At 37.8% G+C, this 24,145-nt stretch overlaps 1 protein-coding gene across 2 annotated transcripts in view; it reads right to left on the bottom strand.

Annotated features, from left to right (window-relative positions):
* Positions 1-24,145, bottom strand: part of Rps6ka5 (ribosomal protein S6 kinase A5) — a 188,271-nt gene that overhangs the window by 34,094 nt on the left and 130,032 nt on the right. For both annotated transcript variants that reach the window (XM_076848025.2, XM_076848026.2), the window contains exons 6-7: positions 6,963-7,046; positions 4,502-4,605 (exon numbers count right to left, since the gene is read on the bottom strand). In XM_076848025.2, coding sequence (XP_076704140.1) covers positions 4,502-4,605; positions 6,963-7,046 — 188 coding nt within the window. The remainder of the gene's footprint in view (positions 1-4,501; positions 4,606-6,962; positions 7,047-24,145) is intronic.

The raw sequence follows: 24,145 nt of genomic DNA, 5'->3' as shown, positions 1-24,145 counted from the left end.
CTTCTACCCAGAAAGGCAAGAAAAGCTAGCGGAAGACACCCAGGTAAGAAAAGCCCATGCTACACACATGAGTAAAACATGAAACACCACACAGAAAAGCTGAGGAGCAACCATTCAAGTCCACAAAACTGACAAGTTCATATCTGTCCAAAAGGGTACCAGAATGCAAGGAACCAGAAATGATTTCAAATGAACACTTAAAGGAACTGAAGAGTTCCATCCTAAATAATGATCTTCAAATACCTATAACAATGTGGAAAAACGAGAATTCCTCACATCTTTGAGAGGACAGGACCAGGATTAACAAGCAGTGATTAGAGAAAGATAATTTCAGCTTATTGCAAAGGTGAAAAACTCCACCAGCTAGACTGCCCCACAGCACACAGGTTTCCTTAAAAACGTCTCAGAGCAGGGCCGTGCGAGCCAGGGGTCTCACGGAGGAAAAGGGTCTAACTGAAGGGAGAAGGCTGGACTCTCTTGAAGTTCTTATTATATTTTGAAATTTTATAAACCAGAAAAACATTTTTATTCTGATTTTAGGCCACCTATAGATAATAATGGCAAGTAGTTTACATAGATAATACATTATTTTGAAGCATCTCAAATAAAAAACACAGTAAGTATGCCGTGTTCAGGGAAAATGATAATAATTAAAGAATGGAAGAATTCAATAATGAAAAAGTCTTAGCTAATCAAGATATCTGAAGACAAGATAATGATACATTTATCCAAATGATTCATATTTTAAGAAGACTATGAAAGAGTCTATGTCAGGAAAGATAATCAGAATGATTATCTCGAAAGGAAAAGGTAGTGTAGTATAATTCAGTTGCCACATTGTTTGTATATTCCAGTCACAAAAAAGTCCCCCATAGGATCACAGGTTAACAACCAAGCTTTAAACAAATTATTAACATGATAAAGCAGATAATTAACTGATTAAAAGGAAGAAATTCTATTTAAATGTTTGAAAAATCTATTTTTTAAAGGTTTAGATAATTTGATTCAGGTGTTCTTTCTTTTCTCCAAACCAGAATGTCAATCAGTTGATATAAAGGGAATAAAAGCCATCTAAATTCTAACATCACTTAGTTCAGAATATTACTGCCATTATGAGAAATATACTTCTCTCTAGGCCTACAGTGGAAAAGAAGATTATAAAAAAGAAGCTGTACTTGTATGTGACTCAGAAAGACAGGACTGGTCAGAGGAGCCTCTAATGTTCCCACACTAAGGCCACCCTTTGCACCTGCCACGTGGTATGACTTCGCAATGGCATACAAATTCTTCAGGTCAATGGCCAAGGTTTTCTGTCATTTTGAGGTATTTTCAAACTGCCAAATTTCTTTTAAATTTTAAAAAATTTTTAAAAAGGTATTTCTGCTCACTTAACTTTGATGTTAAGTAATCTGAAATATTGAGAAATTATTTACCTCCTAGCCTTTTCTGGAAAAGGCATACCTTAATTTTGAAAAATAGTTTCATTTAAGTACAACTGATAAATAATAAACTTCCCCCACACAGTGTACCATTTGATAAGCTCTGACCTTTATCTAGATCTGAGAAACCATTGTCACAATCAGGATAATGAACATGCCCATTACCTTCCAAAGTTTTCTCATGCTCCTCTGTGATCTTTCCTGCTCTCCTTCACCCCAGTTCACAGGTAACCTCTAATCTGCTTTTTGTTACTATAGGCTATATTCTATATTTCTAGTTTCTTTCAATTAGCATAATTATTTTGAGATTCATCAATGTTGTGTGTTAACAGGTCATACATTTTTATTGCCAAGTAATACTCCACTTGTGTGGATAAACCACAACTTGTCTATTAACTGTGTACTTGCTGACAGACCTTTGGCTTATTTCTAATTTTTGGTTATTACAAATAAAGTTGCTGTAAACATCTATGTACAAGTTTCTGTACAGACATTTTGTAGCAAAGAATAATTCCTTTGGTAATTACTTAATATAGAATGGATGGATCACTTAGTAGGTTGCGTTCAACTTTAAGAAACTGCCTGTTTTCCAAAGTCCTACCAGTGAACATCTCTTGCAGTGTGTGACAGTCCCAGTTCCTCCATTTCTTTACCAGCACCAGGAGTGGTCAGACTCTCTGTCTGTAATGGCTGGAGTGTGCAGTAGTGTTTCACTGTACTTTTAATTTACATTTCCCTAGAGACTAATGTTGATCAGTTTCTCCCATGTTTATTTGCCACCCACAGATCTTCTTGGTGAAATGTCTGTTCACAGCCTTTGCCTATTTTATATAATAAAGCGGTTGTTTGCTTCCTTGAGTTTTCATATTTCTTTCCATATTCTGGATAGCAGTCCTTTACCAGATGTATGACTTAAAATTTTATCCCACTCGGTGGCTTGTCTTTTCATTCTCCTAACAGTTTTGAAGAAAAGTATTTAATTTTGATAAAGTAATCAATGTTTCTTTTATGGACCATTCTTTTGTGTCATACCAAAGAAATATTTACTTAATCCAAAGTCACAGAGATTTTTTTCCTCCAGAAGTTTTACAGTTGTGGGTCTTACATGTAGATCTACGATCTATTTGGAGTAAGTTTTTTTTAATATGGTTTGGAGTATTTATTGAAGTTCATTCTTCTCCATCTGGGTAGCAATGGAAAGCACCATTTGTTGGAAAAACTTTTTTTTTTTTTCCTGTGCCGAAGTGACTAGGCACCTCTGTCAAAAGTCAGTTGCCTGTAATGTGGATGGTTCTCTTCCTGGACTCTCTGCTGAGTTCCATTTACCATTTGTCTATCCTGATACCAACATCATAGTGTCTTATATTTATGCTAAGTCTTGAAATCTATCTTGTTCTGTTTTTTTTTTTTTCCAAGGGTGATTTGGCTATTTTAGGTCCTCTGTTTTAATGCGAATATTTAGAATCAGGCTGTCAATTTCTACCAAAAGGGGGGTGGCGGGGGCACTGAGGTTGTAGCTCAGTTGTAGAGCACTTGCCTAGTATGTGTGAAGCACTGGGTTCAATCCTCAGTACCACATATAAATAAATAAAAATAAAGGTCCATTGACAACCAAAAAATATAAAAGGACTGCTGGTCTTGTAATTTTGTAATTGTACTGAATCTACAAGTCCATTTGGAGAAAAATAACATTTTTACCTATACTGAGTAATTCCCTCGTGTGTGTTTCTTAGTGCTTGACTGGATACTTTGTAAATCTCTGGACTTCTCTATAACGAGTTTTTTCTTCTCAGACACTATGGCCTGCAAACTACAGCTGCGTCGGTTTCCCTGGACTCTCAGTTCCATCTCGACTCTCCCGAGGGTTTCCTCTGCCTGCCTTGCAGCCTGGGAACTCTCTCAACACAATTAGCTAGGGCACTCTTAGGGATCACCTCATTTTTTTTTCTCTCTCTCAGGGATCACTGTCCTTCATTGCCAGATGTGCAATATCCTCAAAACTGTTGTTTCACATATTTTGCCCATTGTTAAAATTGTTTCAGGCAGGATGATAAACTGTTCCCTGTCATTCCATCTTCGTTGGAAGTAGAATCTCAAGTGGAATCTCTTTTAATTTTTAATGTCAAATCTGTTCTCAATATTATAAAATTCAAGAAAAGCAGGACAAAAAAACACAACTAGTAATTAGCATAATGTTTATCACTTTTTACCCATTTGCTCTTTATCCAGTTTAATTCCACAAATATTTACTGAATTCTATACATAAGTAATGAGGATAAAAATCAGATATGCCACTTGCTCTCACCATACTTTCTATTTAGTAGGTCAGACAGACACTAATCAAACAATTACAAACAAAAATACAACTGTAATATCGGCTGAGAATGAATAGAACAGAATGATGCTATCAGAACCTACGAGAGGGCAGTTCTGTGGTATTCTTTCTACTGAGCAGATGTCTCTCAGCTGAAAAAATATCATCATTGTTTCTTTACATTAAAGTCACAGAGAAATTACATTTATACAGTGGAAAATAGACTCATCAACCCATTAAGTATAAATTTTCAATTCTGCAAATATTGCAATGAAATTGACAAAGACGCATTAAGATAGGTTATATTTGATATATATAATATACAGCTTATATATTATATTAATATTACATGACATTACATTATAATTACATGCTACATGTCATATAATCCTATTATATATTATACATGATATTTAAATCTTTATAGGTGTTCCATATCTGAGATTATGGGTTAAATTTCTCAAAGTATGATGTACCTAGAGGTATAAGACAATATGCTAAATATGATTTGAGGTCATAAAAATTATTACACTATCCTTATGAGACTTAAGATTCAACTCTGCATATTAGATATATAGAAATAAGAAGACTATATATTTATATCCTCATATTGAATATAAATGAAAATTTAGCACTTAAACATCATTTTGTTTATCCCTAGTAAAAAATGTTTTTTCATTAACCTAACTACAGAAATTTGATCAGCTCCTTTGAGATAATAATAAATGTGTTCTATATGAAATCTTACCTAGATATTTCAGCCTGGGAATTTTTTTCTCCATCCACAGTGAAAGGAGATGCTCCAGTTAGTAATTCATACATTAGAACACCTAAACTCCACCAGTCAACTGCCTATAAAACAAAAAATTTTATAGAATTATCAACTATAATATATTTTCTAAGAAAAAAGCATATAAAACAATATATCTGAAAAATATTTTTAACAAAAATATTTAGTACATAACTTTCTGGGAAAGAAATATTAAGTTTGCATGTGCAAAAAGACATTTAGAGAACAAATACCCAGGTATCCTCAATGCAAAAAGTGTTTTAGTTATTTCCTAAACTAGTTACAGCTTTACTTTAACAATTAAAAAAATCTAATGTGAAATAAATTTTTAAAATTTTAAGTAGGTAAAATATTTGGACTTATGATAGGGGAAAAAGCACTAATCCACATTTTTGTTAAGAATTCTGTTCCAAACAGCCTCATGAAATTCCTTAGGATAGAGGATAAAAAATGTTTTAATCTCATCCAGTGGTGTTATTTTTTTCATGACCTCCTAAATCAAATTCTCTTAGGATCTATCACATAAATTTGATAGTCTTCACTGATACAAAGATTTAAAATAATAAAAAATAAAATGTATTCTAAATTGGAAACCTATTTATGAATGTATTTATCTGAATTGAGAAGAGTGAAGTATACATGGCTTAAAGAATTTTGATATATTCAATCAGTTCTTTTATAATTAGGCAGATCAAAATTTTAGTTAACTGTTGAATATATGAGCTCACACCAATGAAAGATATTAACTGGATGTTAAAATTTTGAACTATCTGCTTCTAAATTCCAGGTCAAAGTTTCAGAGAAGTGACACAAAGATTATAAGTCTAGAGCTATTTTTAAAGAAAATACAGAATACTGACATAAAACAGGACTGGGCAGCTGAAGTCAAGAGAGGAAAAGTATTTCCTGAATGTTCCTTTTCTATATCAGGCATGGTGATGAGCATTTTGCATATAACATCTCACTTAATTAACTCTAAGATGTCAGCATGTTCTATTAATATCTATTAAGTCGCTGTATTCTGGACCTTAAGTATGCAGAAATTCTAAAAGTAATACAAGGTTTTCTTGTGTGGAAATTGGCTTCATTAGGTTTAGGTGATAATCTTCATTTTTAATTTCTACTAAATTCCCCAATGGCTTCCAAGAACACCATGAGCAAGGCACAGCAGCAACGAGCTCCTCTAGCCATACGAGTCACTCCCCAGCCACCTGAGCCAGGGCCCTGCGAAAGTTCTGCTGCTGGATGTGAAACCACACTCTTCTGCTGACACAGAAGGCAGTCCGACTTCCAGCCACGTTCCTAAAACCAATGCCACTCAAACCTGAAGGTGGCTTTATGAGTATGTGACCAGTCATTTTTCTAGAAAAGAAACCAAAGATTCCTACTAGATTATTTGGATTGCACATGTGGCACTCTGACTGAGGGGGTGGGGAAGGTAGAGAACAAAAAAGACAGAATTTCTTATTTGGGTAGAGTTATTAATGAAGCAAAAGTGTTAAAAAAGACTGAACAACATTTTTACACATTAACACAGGAAGGACGAAAAATGACCTAGGCTTTATAACACAATCACTTAGAAAACTTCTATGATCTTCATTTTGTATATAAAAAAGTATGTGAAGTGAAGAGGCCAAAAAAATTGAGCTTTTTAGAGTGTTAGGAAAACAAAGAGGCTATATTGAATGTAGGATTTTTCCTTCTTCCAAGAGTTGTTAAAATATTTATTTCTGTTGGAGAGAGAATCAACAAAGTCATCAGTATCTCTCTATAAAGTTAAAAGCAGAAATTGGGAAGATATGGTGATCCCTTTTTAATGACCTCAACAACCTATAGAGAGCAAATACCAACTAGAGCAAATACAACTAGTTTCCGTATGTTTTTCTAGAAGAAATTAATCATGCCAATAAAGCACTTCTCATATAAAGCAGCGTGACTCTTAGGAAGCATGGACACAGTTTATGCATTCCATGACACTTCTTCATTGTACTGTGGTTCAGATGTGTCCTAAAAGATCGAGGTCCTACGCAACAGAAAAAGAAACATTTTTTTTTAAAAAACAGGAGTCATAGTTGTTGCTTTGGTTAAGCTGTAGGCTCTTTTAATGGAATATGAAGAATTAGTTTCAAGGTCTCAACTTTTTAATAAGAGTGTTACTTAAAAAACAAAGAATTTTCACCAAAGAATTTTCCTTTAACAAGGAAAATCTAGAATGTTTTAACCTTTCTATTATCTTCTTCCTCTAAAACACTAAAATTTATATTGTGTTTGGTATACAAAGCAAATTGGAAAAACAGGAAGAAGTAAGATAACACCAGAAAAAGGGCTCTGTTGAAAGGATAGCACTGAAGTTATTAACTGGGATTCTCACTGAACATTTTATGGAAATATAGAGAGAAGTATAAAAAACAGAACATACCTTGTCGTGTCCTGAATCGCCCCCTCTGACAATATCTGGTGCCATGTATTCAATAGTTCCGCAAAAGGAATATGCTCTTTCAGTCTTGAACAAATAAACAAACAAAAAAGGGATGTGATTTCAAGGCAGCATGATAAATATCCAAAGGAGAAAGATAATAATAGCATCATGTTGATACACTGCAGCAGCAAAGCAGGGGTAGTGTCTACCTGACAGGCCCCCTTCTCAGGACAAACCATCTCCCATACAGCATGAGACCTGCGTAAATGTCCTCTCAGACTTCTCTTGCTGAAACTCCACCATCAACCACCCATCCATCCACCCATCCATCCATGAATACATTCATTCACGCTGCTTCACTTGTTTTTTTTTTTTTTTTTTTTTTTTTGAGTGACTGTTTTGGCTTTGGTTTCTTTAACCCTCCTCTCTTTGGCACTGCAAACAGTCCCAGTAGGGGAACAGGAAATAGAGAGCTCTTTCCTAGAGTGACTAGCTCCACACAGGGAAGACCAAAAACACACTGGGAAACCTGAAGGAGGAAAGAAGACCAAATGCTCAGGAAGGGGAAGAGAGAACCCAAAGATGAAACTAGAGGGAAAAAAATAGTTTTTCTACCTGATCCTCTTGCACAGGTTTGGCACTGTGAACAATATAAATATATATCTCTAAGTGATGATGAACAAAACCATCTCTAAAATAAAGATTGTCTCTTAAAGGTAGTTGTTTCACTTTTATAGAAATTTAAAAATTCAAAAGAACTACTATATCAGGCCTGAAAGTTAATTATAATAACTTAAGTAATTCTGAAAGTAATAGAATAAATATTAATGTTGTTATGCATGCATAAAAGGAAATAATATACAATCATATGGCTGTATCTAAAAAGCTTTACTCTTCTTCAACCAGCAAGGTTTCAAAGCTCACGTAGACAATGACTGTGAGGCATTCACACACCATGAACAAAAAATTTATGTCAAATCAATTTTATTTAGCTTTAGTCTTTCCAGTGGTTTGCCACACAAAACTGAAGTGATGAAGCCGAGGGATAATACTGTGTGCTATGTGATTTATATGAACTATTCAATAACTATTCCCCCCTCAAACTGGCTTATAAAAAGATGAGTTTTGAACTTCTCAGAAGGTGATATGCAATTAATCAACAAATATATGAAAAATGTTCATCATCTCTAGCAATTAGAAAAATGCAAATCAAAACTACTCTAAGATTTCATCTCATTCCAGTCAGAATGGCAGCTATTATGAAGACAAACAATAGTAAGTGTTGGCAAGGATGAGGGGGAAAAGGTACACTCATACACTGCTCGTGGGACTGCAAAATGGTGCAGCCAATATGGAAAGCAGTATAAAGATTCCTTGGAAAACTGGGAATGGAACCACTATTTGACCCAGCTATCCCACTCCTCAGTCTATACCCAAAGGACTTAAAAACAGCATACTACAGGGACACAGCCACAACAATGTATAGCAGCACAATTCACAATAGCTAAACTGTGGAACCAACCTAGATGCCCTTCAGTAGATGAATGGATAAAGAAAATGTGGAATATATATACACAATGGAATATTACTCAGCAATGAAAGAGAATAAAATCATGGCATTTGCAGGTAAATGGATGAAGTTGGAGAACAAAATGCTAGGTGAAGTTAGCCAATCCCAAAAAACCAAATGCTGAATGTTTTCTCTGATAATAAGGAGGGTGATTCATAGTGGGATTGGGAGGTGGTGCAGGGGAAGATTTGTCAAACTGTAGATAGGGCAAAGGGGAAGGAGGGGGAGGGAAGGGGCAAGGGGATAAAGAAAGATGGTGGAATAAGATGGATATCACTACCCTAAGTACATGTATGAAAAAGACACAAAATGGTGCGAATGTACTTTGTATTCAAGCAGATAGATGAAAGATTGTGCTCTACATATGTTATATGAATTATAATGCATTCTGCTGTCATATGTAACAAATTAGAATAAAAAATTTTTAAAAAGATGAGTTTTGAGATGTTATTTTTCAAGATTTTTATTTATATAGAAGACTAATGTTTTTAGCAAATGTAAATTTTCAATTCCATTTAAAGATAGCTTCAAAAAATATTTTAAAAATTATGCATACTTCTTTCTTAGTATGAAGCAAGAATTAAATTTTTTAAGACTGAAGACTTACTATAAAGTTACAAACTGTTTTGGTAGCTGACTCAGGGAGAGGCAAACAAACGGAATTCAAGGAAGAGCCAAGAAACAGACTTAGGGTGTGCCTGTGAACTTGGTGACATGACCGCACTTCACACGGTCAGAGAAAGGGTTGATAACCCCTCAATGAACAGTTAAAAAGAGACTGGGCTATCTCTATGAAAAATAAGATTTCCACCTATGTTATACCCTAAACATAAGACCCAGAAGTATAAAACTGCTAGAAGAAACTTCATAACATTAAATTTAGCAAAGATTTCTTGGATATGACACCCAAAGCACAGTCAACAAAAGCAAAAATAGACAAAAAAATCAAAGTTACGAAAACGAATGAAAAGGCAACCTAGAGAACGGGAGAAAATAGTTCCACGTTATATGTATATATGAATATATGATAAGAAGAAATACCCAGGATAAATAAAGAACTCCTAAAAACAATCTGATTAAAAAAAGGGGCAAAGGACTTGACTAGGCATTTCTCCAAGATAATTATACAAATGGGTAACAGGCTATGAAAAAATGCTCAACTTCACTAATCATTAAAGATACACAAATCAAAATACAATGTGATATTAGGATGACCACTGTGACAAAATAACAAGTGTTGGCAAGGAAATGGAAAACCTGGAAACCTTGTGCACTGTTGACGGAAATTCAAAATCCAAAACAGTTTGAAACTTTATGGAAAACAGCAGGAGGTGCCTCAAAAAATTAAAAAAGATTTACCTATGACCATCAATTCCACTTTGGGATATTTATCCAAAAGAATTCAAAGCAGGACTTTGCTGCTGCATTGTTTATTTGTTTGTTTGTTTTTGCTGCTGCATTATTTATAGCAACCCCAGTGGGGTTGAACAAACAAAATGTGGTATATAAATACCATGGACTATTTAAAGGAAGCCCTCTCACATGCTGCAACATGGATTAATCCTGAAGTCGTTATCCTAAGTTACATAAATCAGTCAAAAAAGATAAATACTGCATGATTCCACTTACACGAGGTCTCTAAAATCAAATCAAATTAGACTCACAGAAACGGAAAATAGAATGGTGGCTGCCAAAGGCTGGGGTAGGAGGAAGATGCTGAGTTGTGTTCTGGGCATGGAGTTTCAGTTGTGCACAATGAAACAGTTCTATGATTTGCTGCACAAAATGGACAGCATCAATACTACTGAACTTAATATGTAAAAGAGGGTAAGATGGTAATCTTTGCTGTCTCTTTTGCCACAATTAAAAATTAAAAAGATCCAAAAAATGTAAATTCTAACAGAAAAGATCAATAGACTTGATTATTATGTCAAAATGTCAAATCTGATACTGGAAAATAAAAGCAACATTAAACAAAGATAAAGACAAGTGAAAGATTTGAAAAACAAATTTACAAAATATACAATTTTGAAGGATGAGTGTAAAGAATATGTAAAGTACTCCAACAAATCAGTAACATGAGAAACAATACAAATCTGTAATAGAGAAGGACACAGAAACAATCTTAAGTGTACCTCAATAGAAAAATGGATAAATAAACTGGATAACTCATATAAAAGAATATTATACAGCACCAAAATAAACTATTTCAAATTGGATAAATTTGAAAAATAATTCAAATTAAAAAAACAACTTGTGGGGCTGGGGTTGTGGCTCAGTGGTAGAGCACTTTCCCAGCACATGTGAGGCATTGGGTTTCATGCTCAGTACTACATAAAAATAAATAAATAAAATAAAAATATTATGTCCATTTATAACTAAAAAAAGAGTTTAAAAAATCAACTTGCAATAGGATATGCCATTCACATGTGTTTTTCAAACAATATAATAGTATATATTATTTATGGACCCATACTTGTGAGGTAAGGGTACTAAAACAAGATCAAGTTCAATCTACCACTCTCTCTTTATCTGCTCCTCTGCAGCTAAACATGGTTGGACAAAAAACATAATTAGGTTGCCTAATCTCACGATCATCAACCTCATGTCTTTAATGCTCCACCTCATGTCTTTAATGCTGAGCAGCAGAAATACTTATTTCCTGATTCCATTATTTTACATCTTCTCTCTCGTCAAACTTCCAATGTGTCCACCTCTTCCTTACTCTCCATGGGATAACAGAAGCGATCACTAATAAAGATTTTTCATCAGCTCCCTGACCACTCAGCCTTCACTCACAACTCTCCACTGGCTTCTTATTTTGCAGAGAAGCCGCAGTCCTTCGATGGTCTTCAATGCCCTCTATGCTCTGCACAAACCTTGTTTCATATAATCACCTCTGTGTCCTTATTCCCTGCTACTCTGACCCTCACTCACCCACACTGGCCTCCTCATTTTCCACACACATTCCAGTCAAGATCCCACCCGAGGGCCTTAACATTGGCTGATTCTCCTACCTAGAAATCTCTTTCCTCAGGTGTCTACCTGGCTCACCCCTCACTTCCTTCATGCCCTTACTCAACTGGCACGTTCTTCTTCTTCTTCTTCTTCTTCTTTTTTTTTTAAAAAGAGAGAGAGAGAGAATTTTTTAATATTTATTTTTTAGTTTTTGGCGGACACAACATCTTTGTTTGTGTGTGGTGCTGAGGATCGAACCTGGGCCGCACGCATGCCAGGCGAGCGCGCTACCGCTTGAGCCACATCTCCAGCCCAACTGGCACGTTCTTGATAAGGCACTTACTAACCACCTGATTTCAAAGCACAACCTACTGTGCTTGTCTCCTTGCAACTTATTACTAACATACTACATACATGTTTTATTTACTTACTCATTATTGTCTGCTTTCCTGTGTAGAAGGGGAATTTTTGTCAGTTTGGCTCATTATTAGATCCCAACACCACCCAGAACAGTGCCTGGATCACGGCAGACATCCACTCAATACGTCCTAAGAAGTGGGAAAAACTATTTCCAAGAGTTCATAACTGAAAATGTGAATAATGAGTATACAGATCAAGTAATATATTTTATTTATTCTTTTCTTTTTTGTGGTACTTGGGATTTAAACCAGGAATTACTGAGTTACATACTCAGTCTGTTTTTTAAATTTCATTTTGAGACAGAGTCTTGTTAAGTTTCCAAGGCTGTCCTCAAACTTGTAATCCTTCTGCCTTGGCCTCTGGAGTCACTGGGATTATAGGGCATAGGTCACTACGGTCAGCTATACTATACTACTTTTTATTTTATTATACTTTAAATATTTTATAATACAAAAATGTAAAATTAATTTTAATATAAAAATATAAACATTTATTAATCATATGATCATGTTATTACAGAAAGTCCCTGACCCTCAGCACTGTTTTAAATCATTTTCCTTTTTTAGAAAACAAAAAATAATCTGACACACACCTGCCCTGGATGCAAGGGACCAATGGGCCCTCTAGTGGAGACTGGCAGTAACACACAGGCAGGCCCAGGCAGGCCCAGGCAGGCCCAGGCAGGCCCAGGCAGGCCCCCCCCCACTGGCCAGCCACAAGGCAGTATTCCCACTGGGGTGCTTGGTTTGTATTCATCAGGATAAAAACCCAAAAAGAAAAAAGTAAATAGAAAGAAACCATGCTACTAAATATAGTTTTCAAGTAAATAAAACATTCAACATTATTTAAACGAATGGGGTATATAATACTGAGAAGTTTCTGTGAAAAGAATCCCAATTCACAAATTGTCACTGTTTGCTCTGTGATGCTGGACACTGAATGTGCTCTAAAAATAGTAATATGAATATACCTTACCAGAACCAAGTCTCTGCCAGGAGAAAGTTACAAAGAGATCCGTGAAGCCACTTCAAACCTCCCCTCCCCGAGTCCTATGGAGGGGAACAAAGGTCTGCTGATATCTAGGGGGAGAACTTCACAAACAATGGCTGAGGATAATGTGTAGGTATCTGAATATTTTGTGATACTGTTTTGAGCTGAAAAAAAAATTGGGGGCATAGGAAAATATTTTGGTTTCTAAGTCTCCTACTTTCCTAACATCTTCAACCCAATGTTCACCTTAAAATAAATTATGCTAGAGTCACTGACCTTGACAAGTGATTGACAGGGCTTACTTACAGAGACCTAACAGGTTTTCAGAAACACATGAGAGATAGAAGGTGGGGGGGAAAAGACTACATATCACTGCAAGTTAATTAGGAAAGGAGAGAGATGCACAGGGTGCCTCAGAGAAGGGTCGCCAGGTTTCCAGCGTAGACTTTCTCTATGAATTCTGGCTCTAACCTAGGTATCCTGAGACATGTACATCATGATAGCAGAAAGCCTGCCAACAGCATTATTAACCAGACAGTTATCAGAGAAAACTAATTTAAAACTTTCCTATAAACAGGAAAATACAGGAAGAATAATTTAAGATTCTATATGGTACATTTTGATTTTGTTCAAAGTAATCTGAAATCATACTAGTATTTCTTACAAGTAGAATTAATATTTATATGGTATTTTACATTTAAAAAATACTTCCATAAGAATTAATTATAATGGTATAACAATTTCATAAATTAGATCAGTATTATTTTACAGATGAAGAAATTAGACTTTGGGGTTAATGACCAAGTTGTCCAATGTCACACTGTTAGGAATGGAGAATGGAAAAAGACCCTTTGAGATTACTGTGTTGTTCTTGCCATTAAATGTCCCTTACATAGAATTAATCAATAAGTAACAGTATCTAAACTGAGCAAGATTAGATTTTCTTCTATTTCTGGAAAGAGAATATTCATAAATCCGTAGGCCCTTTTCCCCATAAGTGTAGGTTCTAGGGAAATGGGCTATCAACAACTTAGCTACCGTGGTTTTAAATGCGGGGAACATTAGCTTCTTAACTAAAACTGGAGTTTTGTTTATCAACTTGTGGATTCATGTTAATGACCTGTTATAAAAATTTTCAAACATTCAATGCTAAATTATGAAAATGCAGAATGCATATAGAGTAATAAACGCAAATGCCTCATTTTTGACATTTTTTCATTATTTTATTATAAATAAGAAATGACACAATTTTGCCAAAGCTATCTTCATCCTTTAACTGCCTTTTAAGTCTTCAATGCTAGAAACAGATATCCAACACCAAGCAAGTTGTCTGTCTGACAGTAAGAATTCAACAATGTTTGCTAAACGGTACTTTCAAAAAATACATACATACATACATATATATGGCTTGGTGTAGCACCGTGGTAGAGTGGTTGCCTAGGAGTCATAAGGCCCTGGGTTCGAAACCTAGTACCTTAAAAAATAATCCTTCAGAGGACATATGCGTAGCTTCCCAATATTTAAAAGTGTCTTCTTTTATTCTCAGGTTTTCAAAGGATTTATCAAATTTTATGATCAAGAAAAGAACATACCAGTAACAGTATCAAATTGTACAAAGTATATATCATTATCATATTAAAGATGTTTAAGGCTTCTAAAATAAATTTACTATATCCTGTATATAATAGGTTAGCAAAGTATTATCTAGAAATAATTATAAGAATATTTGACAAATACCTCTAGAATATAGGCTCACAAGGACAAGGAATTTGTTAGGTTTACCATTGTACTTCCAGGGTCTAGAACAGTCCTGGCACAAAACAATACTCCTAAATATCCTTCAGATTATTAAAATAATGAACATAGAGATGATTATTGTAACATGTGAAGAAATATGAGACACACAAAAAGTAAATTCCTAAAAACAAAAACATATTCTCCAGAACAAATGAGGCCAGGATTTATATTCTCCGAAACTGTGACGTACTGGAGGAGAAGAGAACTAAGCTGGGAAGGGCAGCCTGGGGAGGGGTGCTGAGTGAGGAGCCTATGAGGAGTCCCTGCATACCCCAAAGGCCTTCGGGGGGGCCTGTGCCCAGAGCAGAGGTCAGGGTGGCCTTGTGTACTTGGTAATCGGCAGCACTAGGCAGAGAGCGCAGCTGAACAGGGAGAGTGGCTGGGACTGAGCTGTGAGAAAGGGCCTGAGAAGACAGTGACAGGGACGCTAACCTAAGAGGGACGGGAGTCAGGGCCTTGGCTCGCCAGGCAGAGGTGAGACACAATCTCCAGTTGGACACTATGAGGCAATCAAGAAAGATGAGGAAGAAAAATACTAAAATGGAGGTCACAGCAGCGCTGGCCAGGACAATTTCAGTCAACTAGTAGGGGCTGCAAGCCAAAGAGGGGTAGATTTAGGAGTGAGTGACATGTGTTAGCGGAGACAGTTACAAATATCGACAGAGAACAACAGGACAATGGCTACAAGGGATTCTGAGATTCATCTTTTTTTTTTCTATCACTCCATTCATCCATCTCTCGCTCCACTTAAAATTTTTAAGATTGTGGAAGCAGCATAAAAGAAAGAACCTAAGTGGAAGAATTAGAAAAGCCATTTTGAGAGAGAGATTCAAGTTGGAAATCTATGAGGCAGAGTAGGGATAAAGGGAGGAAGAAACTCATTCCTAGAAAGATGGTATTGAGTTGGGCTGACACTTGAAACCAGAAGGAATGTTAGCTAATCAAAACAGAAATGGTTTCATGGGGGATTGGTTTAAGGTAGAAAGGGTCTAGGCAGGGAGAACTGCCCACCAGGTGCTAGGGGATTCAGAAGCAAAGGGTGATTAGATCAAGTTTGGGGAATGCAGAAAAGGAAAATCCCTGCTGATCCCTGATAGTTAAAGCTGAAGCCTAGAATGACAATGTGTCCTCTAGGCTCAGAAGAAGTATGAGATGGAAGCTTTCAGCAGCTGGAAAACTTAATAGTTACATAAAACAGAGCTAAGTTGTATTCAGTGAAGAAATGAACCTATTGATAACTTCTCTGTGTCAGCTTGAACCCCAATGGTTCATGTTAGCTCCAAACAATTAAGGTCTCAAATCACAGTATCTGATTGGAACTTCCTTCATTCTTTTGACAGGTGGCTGTTGACATGACCAGCAGAAAACACAAGAGTCTTCTCTCTTGAGGAATGACCTGGCTGTTTTTGTCACTATCATTTCTGACTAACTGCATTACTGTAGTAAGACCTAACAACTCTGATCAGCTTTGCTTTTTTCAGTCTTGTTTTGGGTTCTAATGTCTTAGAACATTTCTGAGTGATTAGACACACAGGTCTATAAATATCGATGCCTTTCATTATTGTATTCTCAGTACCCGGCCTAACATATACCACATAGAAGACCCTCAATAAATATCGATGGAGTCAATGAGCAAGTGAATGAAGGTTCCAGGGAAAGAAAAAAATGACCACCCAGTGTCCCTGCGCAGAGGGAGTATCACACGCTACATGCCAAGGACCCTTTTGACAGGTGCTGGAGCTGTAGATTCCTTCTGGGAATAATGTTCTGAAACATACACCTCTACAGAAAAAGCCAGTTATTCTGAAATACAAATGTAAACTAGGAAAACATTGTGACATCATCATAGACATGCTGCTATGGTACAGTCCCCGATTGCCAAGTCACAGAGTTCTGGTGGGACTGGTTCACTTTTGAAATTTCCATCTGAGAGAATCTGTGATTCTTTTGTTCTAGGAATCTTCTGTACCCCGATCTGGGAAACCACTGTGCTCAGAGACAAGAGGTAGAAAGAGGCCTGGGCTCTGCTCTGGGTGTGTCCCTTTTCATTTTCTCCATTATTTTCCTTAAGGTGTCTTCACCTCAGCTGGGCATGTTGTCCCTGAACCCAGAGTCTGTCGGCCTGACCTTTTCAGTCTTCTCTGAGGTGAGGAAGTAAATGGGGTGGAGATGGAATCCAGGGTTACCTCTGTTTCATGCAGACTCCTGACGCATCCTCCTGGGCCCTACTTTACCTGAACTTCTAGTTTGAGGGGTATCTGGAGCCCCCAATTCCTAAGCGTTTCTGGGGAGTCAGAAGTGCCCAGGAGCCTGCTCTTAGGCCTCTCACCTTAGTGGCTTAATCCAGATGTTCTGTGGATGTACCAAAATGTGGTTGCTAATATCTTCTTTCCCTTTTGAGTGTATTTATTTCTATCTTACCCTTTTTATTTTGCTTTAGTAGGGTTTATTGAGGAAGCAATAGCAAACATAATCTGGTACCTTTTATGAGGCTACAACTAAAATTTTTATAAGAGTAAAAATGTTATAAAAATAAAACTTGAAAGTAAATTCCTCAAAATTTACCTAATTTGTAACTATGATTTTTCTATCAAAGATAATTTATTGTTATTACCACAGCTTCATGAAGGCACAGATCATCTGCATTTTATGTATCACTACAATGTCTAATACAGTAGAGGTGATCAATAAATTGATTAAGTAAACTGAATAAATACAGATATAGTACAAAAATTGGGATCTTTAGTTTTTATGATTTCACCACTTATCTCACTCACTCAGAGCTGCTATAGCAATATTTCTTTTTTTTTTTTTTTTTTTTTTTTTTTTTTTTTTTTTTTTTTTTTTTTTTAATTGATTTTTATTGTAGGTTGTTCAAAACATTACATAGTTTTTGATATATCATAATTCACACTTTGATTCAAGTGGGATATGAACTCCCATTTTTACCCCATATACAGATTGCAGAATCACATCAGTTGCACATTGATTTACATATTGCCATTCTGGAGTCTGTTGTATTCTGCTGCCTTTCCCATCCTCCGCTATCCCCCCTCCCCCCTCCCCTCCCCTCTTCTTTCTCTACCCCCTCTACTGTAATTCATTTCTCCCCCTTATATTTTCCCTCCTTTCCCCTCACTTCCTCTTGTATGTAATTTTGTATACCCCTGAGGGTCTCCTTCCATTTACATGCAATTTCCCTTCTCTCTCCCTTTCCCTCCCACCTCTCATCCCTGTTTAATGTTAATCTTCTTCTCATGCTCTTCTTCCCTACTCTGTTCTTAGTAACTCTCCTTATATCAAAGAAGACATTTGGTATTTGTTTTTAAGGGATTGGCTAGCTTCACTTAGCATAATCTGCTCTAATGCCATCCATTTCCCTCCAAATTCTATGATTTTGTCATTTCTTAATGCAGAGTAATACTCCATTGTGTATAAATGCCACATTTTTTTTATCCATTCGTCTATTGAAGGGCATCTAGGTTGGTTCCACAGTCTTGCTATTGTGAATTGTGCTGCTATGAACATGGATGTAGCAGTGTCCCTATAGTGTGCTCTTTTTAGGTCTTTAGGGAATAGACCGAGTAGTGGAATAGCTGGATCAAATGGTGGTTCCATTCCGAGCTTTCCAAGAAATCTCCATACTGCTTTCCAAATTGGCCGCACCAATTTGCAGTCCCACCAGCAATGTACAAGAGTACCCTTTTCTCCACATCCTCGCCAGCACTTGTTGCTGTTTGACTTCCTAATGGCTGCCAATCTTACTGGAGTGAGATGGTACCTTAGGGTGGTTTTGATTTGCATTTCTCTGACTGCTAGAGATGGTGAGCATTTTTTCATATACTTGTTGATTGATTGTATGTCCTCCTCTGAGAAATTTCTGTTCAGGTCCTTGGCCCATTTGTTGATTGGGTTATTCGTTATCTCATTGTCTAATTTTTTTAGTTCTTTGTATATTCTGGATATTAGGGCTCTGTCTGAAGTGTGAGGAGTAAAGATTTGTTCCCAGGACGTAGGCTCCCTATTCACCTCTCTTATTGTTTCTTTTGCTGAGAAAAAACTTTTTAGTTTTAGTAAGTCCCATTTGTTGATTCTAGTTATTAACTGTTGTGCTATGGGTGTCCTATTGAGGAATTTGGAGCCCGACCCCACAGTATGTAGATCATAGCCAACTTTTTCTTCTATCAGACGCCATGTCTCTGATTTGATATTAAGTTCCTTGATCCACTTTGAGTTAACTTTTGTGCATGGCGAGAGAAAGGGATTCAGTTTCATTTTGTTGCATATGGATTTCCAGTTTTCCCAACACCATTTGTTGAAGATGCTATCCTTCTTCCATTTCATGCTTTTAGCCCCTTTATCAAATATAAGATAGTTGTAGTTTTGTGGATTGGTTTCTGTGTCCTCTATTCTGTACCATTGGTCCACCTGCCTGTTTTGGTACCAGTACCATGCTGTTTTTGTTACTATTGCTCTGTAGTATAGTTTGAAGTCTGGTATAGCTATACCGCCTGATTCACATTTCCTGCTTAGAATTGTTTTTGCTATTCTGGGTCTTTTATTTTTCCATATGAATTTCATGATTGCTTTCTCTATTTCTACAAGAAATGCCGTTGGGATTTTGATTGGCATTGCATTAAACCTATAGAGAACTTTTGGTAATATCGCCATTTTGATGATGTTACTTCTACCTATCCATGAACAGGGTATATTTTTCCATCTTCTAAGATCTTCTTCTATTTCTCTCTTTAGGGTTCTGTAGTTTTCATTGTATAAGTCTTTCACCTCTTTTGTTAGGTTGATTCCCAAGTATTTTATTTTCTTTGAGGATATTGTGAATGGGGTGGTTGTCCTCATTTCCATTTCAGAGGATTTGTTGCTGATATACAGGAATGCCTTTGATTTATGCGTGTTGATCTTATAGCCTGCCACTTTGCTGAATTCATTTATTAGCTCTAATAGTTTCTTTGTAGACCCTTTTGGGTCTGCTAGGTATAGAATCATGTCATCTGCAAATAGTGATAATTTGAGTTCTTCTTTTCCTATTTTTATGCCTTTAATTTCTTTCGTCTGTCTAATTGCTCTGGCCAGTGATTCGAGAACTATGTTGAACAGAAGTGGTGAGAGAGGGCATCCCTGTCTTGTTCCAGATTTTAGTGGGAACGCCTTCAGTTTTTCTCCATTCAGAATGATGCTAGCCTGAGGCTTAGCATAGATTGCTTTTACAATGTTGAGGTATGTTCCTGTTATCCCTAGTTTTTCTAGAGTTTTGAACATAAAGGGATGCTGTACTTTGTCGAATGCTTTTTCCGCATCTATCGAGATGACCATATGGTTCTTATTTTTAAGCCTGTTGATGTGGTGAATAACATTTATTGATTTCCGTATATTGAACCAACCTTGCATCCCAGGGATAAATCCTACCTGATCATGGTGCACAATTTTTTTGATATGTTTTTGTATCCGGTTCGCCAGAAGTTTATTGAGGATTTTTGCATCTAGGTTCATTAGAGATATTGGTCTGTAGTTTTCTTTCTTTGAAGTGTCTTTGTCTGGTTTAGGAATCAGGGTGATGTTGGCCTCATAGAATGAATTTGGAAGTTCTCCCTCTTTTTCTATTTCCTTAAATAGCTTGAAAAGTATTGGTGTTAATTCCTCTTTAAAGGTTTTGAAAAACTCTGCTGTATACCCATCCGGTCCTGGGCTTTTCTTAGTTGGTAGTCTTTTGATGGTATCTTCTATTTCCTCAATTGATATTGGTCTGTTTAGGTTATCAATATCCTCCTGGCTCAATCTGGGCAAATCATATGACTTAAGAAATTTATCGATGCCTTCACTATCTTCTATTTTATTGGAGTATAAGGATTCAAAATAATTTCTGATAATCTTCTGTATTTCTGAAGTGTCTGTTGTGATATTGCCTTTTTCATCCCGTATGCTGGTAATTTGAGTTCTCTCTCTTCTTCTCTTTGTTAGCGTGGCTAAGGGTCTGTCGATTTTATTTATTTTTTCAAAGAACCAACTTTTAGTTTTGTCAATTTTTTCAATTGTTTCTTTCGTTTCGATTTCATTAATTTCAGCTCTGATTTTAATTATTTCTTGTCTTCTACTTCTTTTGCTGTTGTTTTGCTCTTCTTTTTCTAGGATTTTGAGTTGAAGTATTAGATCATTTATTTGTTGGTTTTTTCTTTTTTTAAGGAATGAACTCCAAGCAATAAATTTTCCTCTTAGAACTGCTTTCAATGTGTCCCATAGATTCCGATATGTTGTGTCTGTGTTTTCATTTATCTCTAAGAATTTTTTAATTTCCTCCTTGATGTCTTCTATAACCCATTGATCATTCAGTAACCTATTGTTCATTCTCCAAGTGATGCATGATTTTTCCTTACTTCTTTTATTGTTGATTTTCAATTTCATTCCATTATGATCAGATAATATGCATGGTATTATCTCTACTCCTTTATATTGTCTAATAGTTGCCCTGTGACATAATATATGATCTATTTTTGAGAAGGATCCATGTGCTGCTGAGAAAAAAGTGTAGCTGCTTGATGTTGGGTGGTATATTCTATATATGTCAATTAAGTCTAGGTTATTAATTGTGTTATTGAGCTCTATAGTTTCCTTATTCAACTTTTGTTTGGAAGATCTGTCCAGTGGTGAGAGAGGTGTGTTGAAGTCTCCCATGATTATTGTATGGTGGTCTATTAGACTCTTGAACTTGAGAAGAGTTTGTTTGATGAACATAGCTGCACCATTGTTTGGGGCATATATATTTATGATTGTTATGTCTTGTTGGTGTATGGTTCCCTTGAGAAGTATGTAGTGTCCCTCTTCATCCCTTTTGATTAACTTTGGCTTGAAATCTATTTTATTTGAAATGAGTATGGACACTCCTGCTTGTTTGCGAAGTCCATATGAGTGATATGATTTTTCCCAACCTTTCACCTTCAGTCTATGTATGTCTTTTCCTATCAGATGTGTCTCCTGAAGGCAGCATATTGTTGGGTCTTGTTTAGTGATCCATTCTGCTAGCCTGTGTCTCTTAATTGGTGAGTTTAAGCCATTAACATTTAGAGTTATTATTGAGATATGGTTTGTTCTTCCAGCCATATTTGTTTATTTATGTTACTAAACATGGTTTGTTTTCCTCTTTGATTATTCCCCCCCACCTTTACTGTACTACCTCCCGCTGTTGGTTTTCATTGATATTTTCCATTTCCTCTTCCTGTAATATTTTGCCGAGGATGTTTTGAAGAGCTGGTTTTCTAGCTGCAAATTCTTTTAACTTTTGTTTATCATGAAAGGTTTTAATTTCATCTTCCATCCTGAAGCTTAATTTCGCGGGATACACAATTCTTGGTTGGAACCCCTTTTCTTTCAACGTTTGAAATATGTTATTCCAGGATCTTCTAGCTTTCAGAGTCTGTGTTGAAAGATCAGCTGTTATCCTGATTGGTTTACCCCTAAATGTAATCTGCTTCCTTTCTCTTGTAGCTTTTAAAATTCTCTCCTTATTCTGTATGTTGGGCATCTTCATTATAATGTGTCTAGGTGTGGCTCTCTTATGATTTTGCACATTCGGCGTCCTGTAGGCTTCTAGGATTTGGGATTCTGTCTCATTCTTCAGGTCTGGGAAGTTTTCTCGTATTATTTCGTTGAATAGATTGGTCATTCCTTTGGTTTGGACCTCAATACCTTCCTGTATCCCCATGACCCTTAAGTTGGGTCTCTTTATGTTATCCCATATTTCTTGAATGTTCTGCTCATGGTTTCTTAACAGCTTTGCTGAGCTGTCTATGTTCTTCTCCAGTTGAAATACTTTGTCTTCATTGTCTGATGTTCTATCTTCTAAGTGTTCTACTCTGCTGGTAGTATTCTCAATTGAGTTTTTAAGTTGGTTTATTGTTTCCTGCATTTCCAGGATTTCTGTTTGTTTGTTTTTTATAACCTCTATCTCCCTGTATAATTGATCTTTTGCTTCTTGGATTTGTTTGTGTAATTTATTGTCGAAGTGGTCGAAGTGGTCTTTCATTGTCTGATTTTGCTGTCTAATGTCTTCTTTGAGACTCCAGATCATCTGAAGCATGTATATCCTGAATTCTTTATCTGACATTCCATCTGCTGCAGATATTACCTCTTCTAAAGTTGAGTTGACCTGCATTGCTTGTGGTCCTTTCTTTCCTTGTCTTTTCATACTGATCGCGTTTCTTTCTTCTGGTAGCCACGCCCCCGTATCTGGTGCAAGAGACCTCAGTCGTCAGCACTGGTGGGTGCTGTAGCTGGGAGACCCGCGCCGCGCGGCTCCCGCCGGCTCCTGCGTCAGCGCCGCCTCAGCTCCCGCCGGTTCCCGTGCCGCTGCCACGGTTCCCGCCAGCTCCGTCCGGCTCCCTCGCCGCTCCTGCTAATTTAGAGTCCGCTGGGAAGGAATCTCTTTGGCCGATCTTTGGTGACTTCCCCTCTCTGCTATGGCGGGCCCCTGGCTCCTTGCAGGAGTGACCGAAGGGAGAGGTGGAACTGGCTTGTCTCTGGTCTGATATAATCTCTGGTTTTAGATCCCAGTTCGCTAATTCATAGAGGCTTGGTTAGATTTCCTTCCCATCCTCTCAAGGTGGGGAGCCCTTTCCTGGGTGGGCAGGGCCGTTAGCAGAGCCGGAAGGGCACGTGCCTTCTGTCGGGCCAGGCGGGGACCCTTCTGGCTGCGCTGGGCCGCCGGGGGCTCCCTCAGCGCCAGGCAGATGGCGCCCGCGTGGCTAAGAGCCGGGTGGGGTAACCCTTCGCAGAGCGGGCGGGCCGCCAGGAGTGCCGGGATGGTGGGAGCTGTCTGCCGGCCGGGCAGGGACCCTTCTCGACGAGCAGGGCCGCTGGGGGCGCTTGTAAAGCCGGGCGGCTGCCGCCGCGTGTCTAAGACCCAGGCGGGCGGGGTGGCTGTTTGCAGGGCAAGAGCGGGACCGGCAGGGTAGCCGGGATGGCGGAAACTGTCTGTTGGCCGGGCAGGGACCCTTCTCGCCGAGCAGGGTCGCCGGGGGCGCTTGTAAAGCCGGGCGGCTGCAGCCTCGTGGCTAAGAACCAAGCGGGCGGGCTGGCTGTTTGCAGAACAAGAGCGGAATGGCGGGAGCTGTCTGCCGGCAGGGCGGGGACCCTTCTCGCCGAGCCGGGTCGCCGGGGGCGCTTGTAAAGCCGGGCGGCTGCAGCCTCGTGGCTAAGAACCAAGCGGGCGGGGTGGCTGTTTGCAGAACAAGAGCGGAATGGCGGGAGCTGTCTGCCGGCAGGGCAGGGACCCTTCTCGCCGAGCAGGGTCGCCGGGGGCGCTTGTAAAGCCGGGCGGCTGCAGCCTCGTGGCTAAGAACCAAGCGGGCGGGGTGGCTGTTTGCAGAACAAGAGCGGAATGGCGGGAGCTGTCTGCCGGCAGGGCAGGGACCCTTCTCGCCGAGCAGGGTCGCCGGGG

Source organism: Callospermophilus lateralis, chromosome 3 (assembly GCF_048772815.1).
Source record: "Callospermophilus lateralis isolate mCalLat2 chromosome 3, mCalLat2.hap1, whole genome shotgun sequence".
Classification (NCBI taxonomy): Eukaryota; Metazoa; Chordata; class Mammalia; order Rodentia; family Sciuridae; genus Callospermophilus; species Callospermophilus lateralis.
Note: the sequence above shows the minus strand (reverse complement) of the source record. Positions and strands in the feature narration are given on the sequence as shown.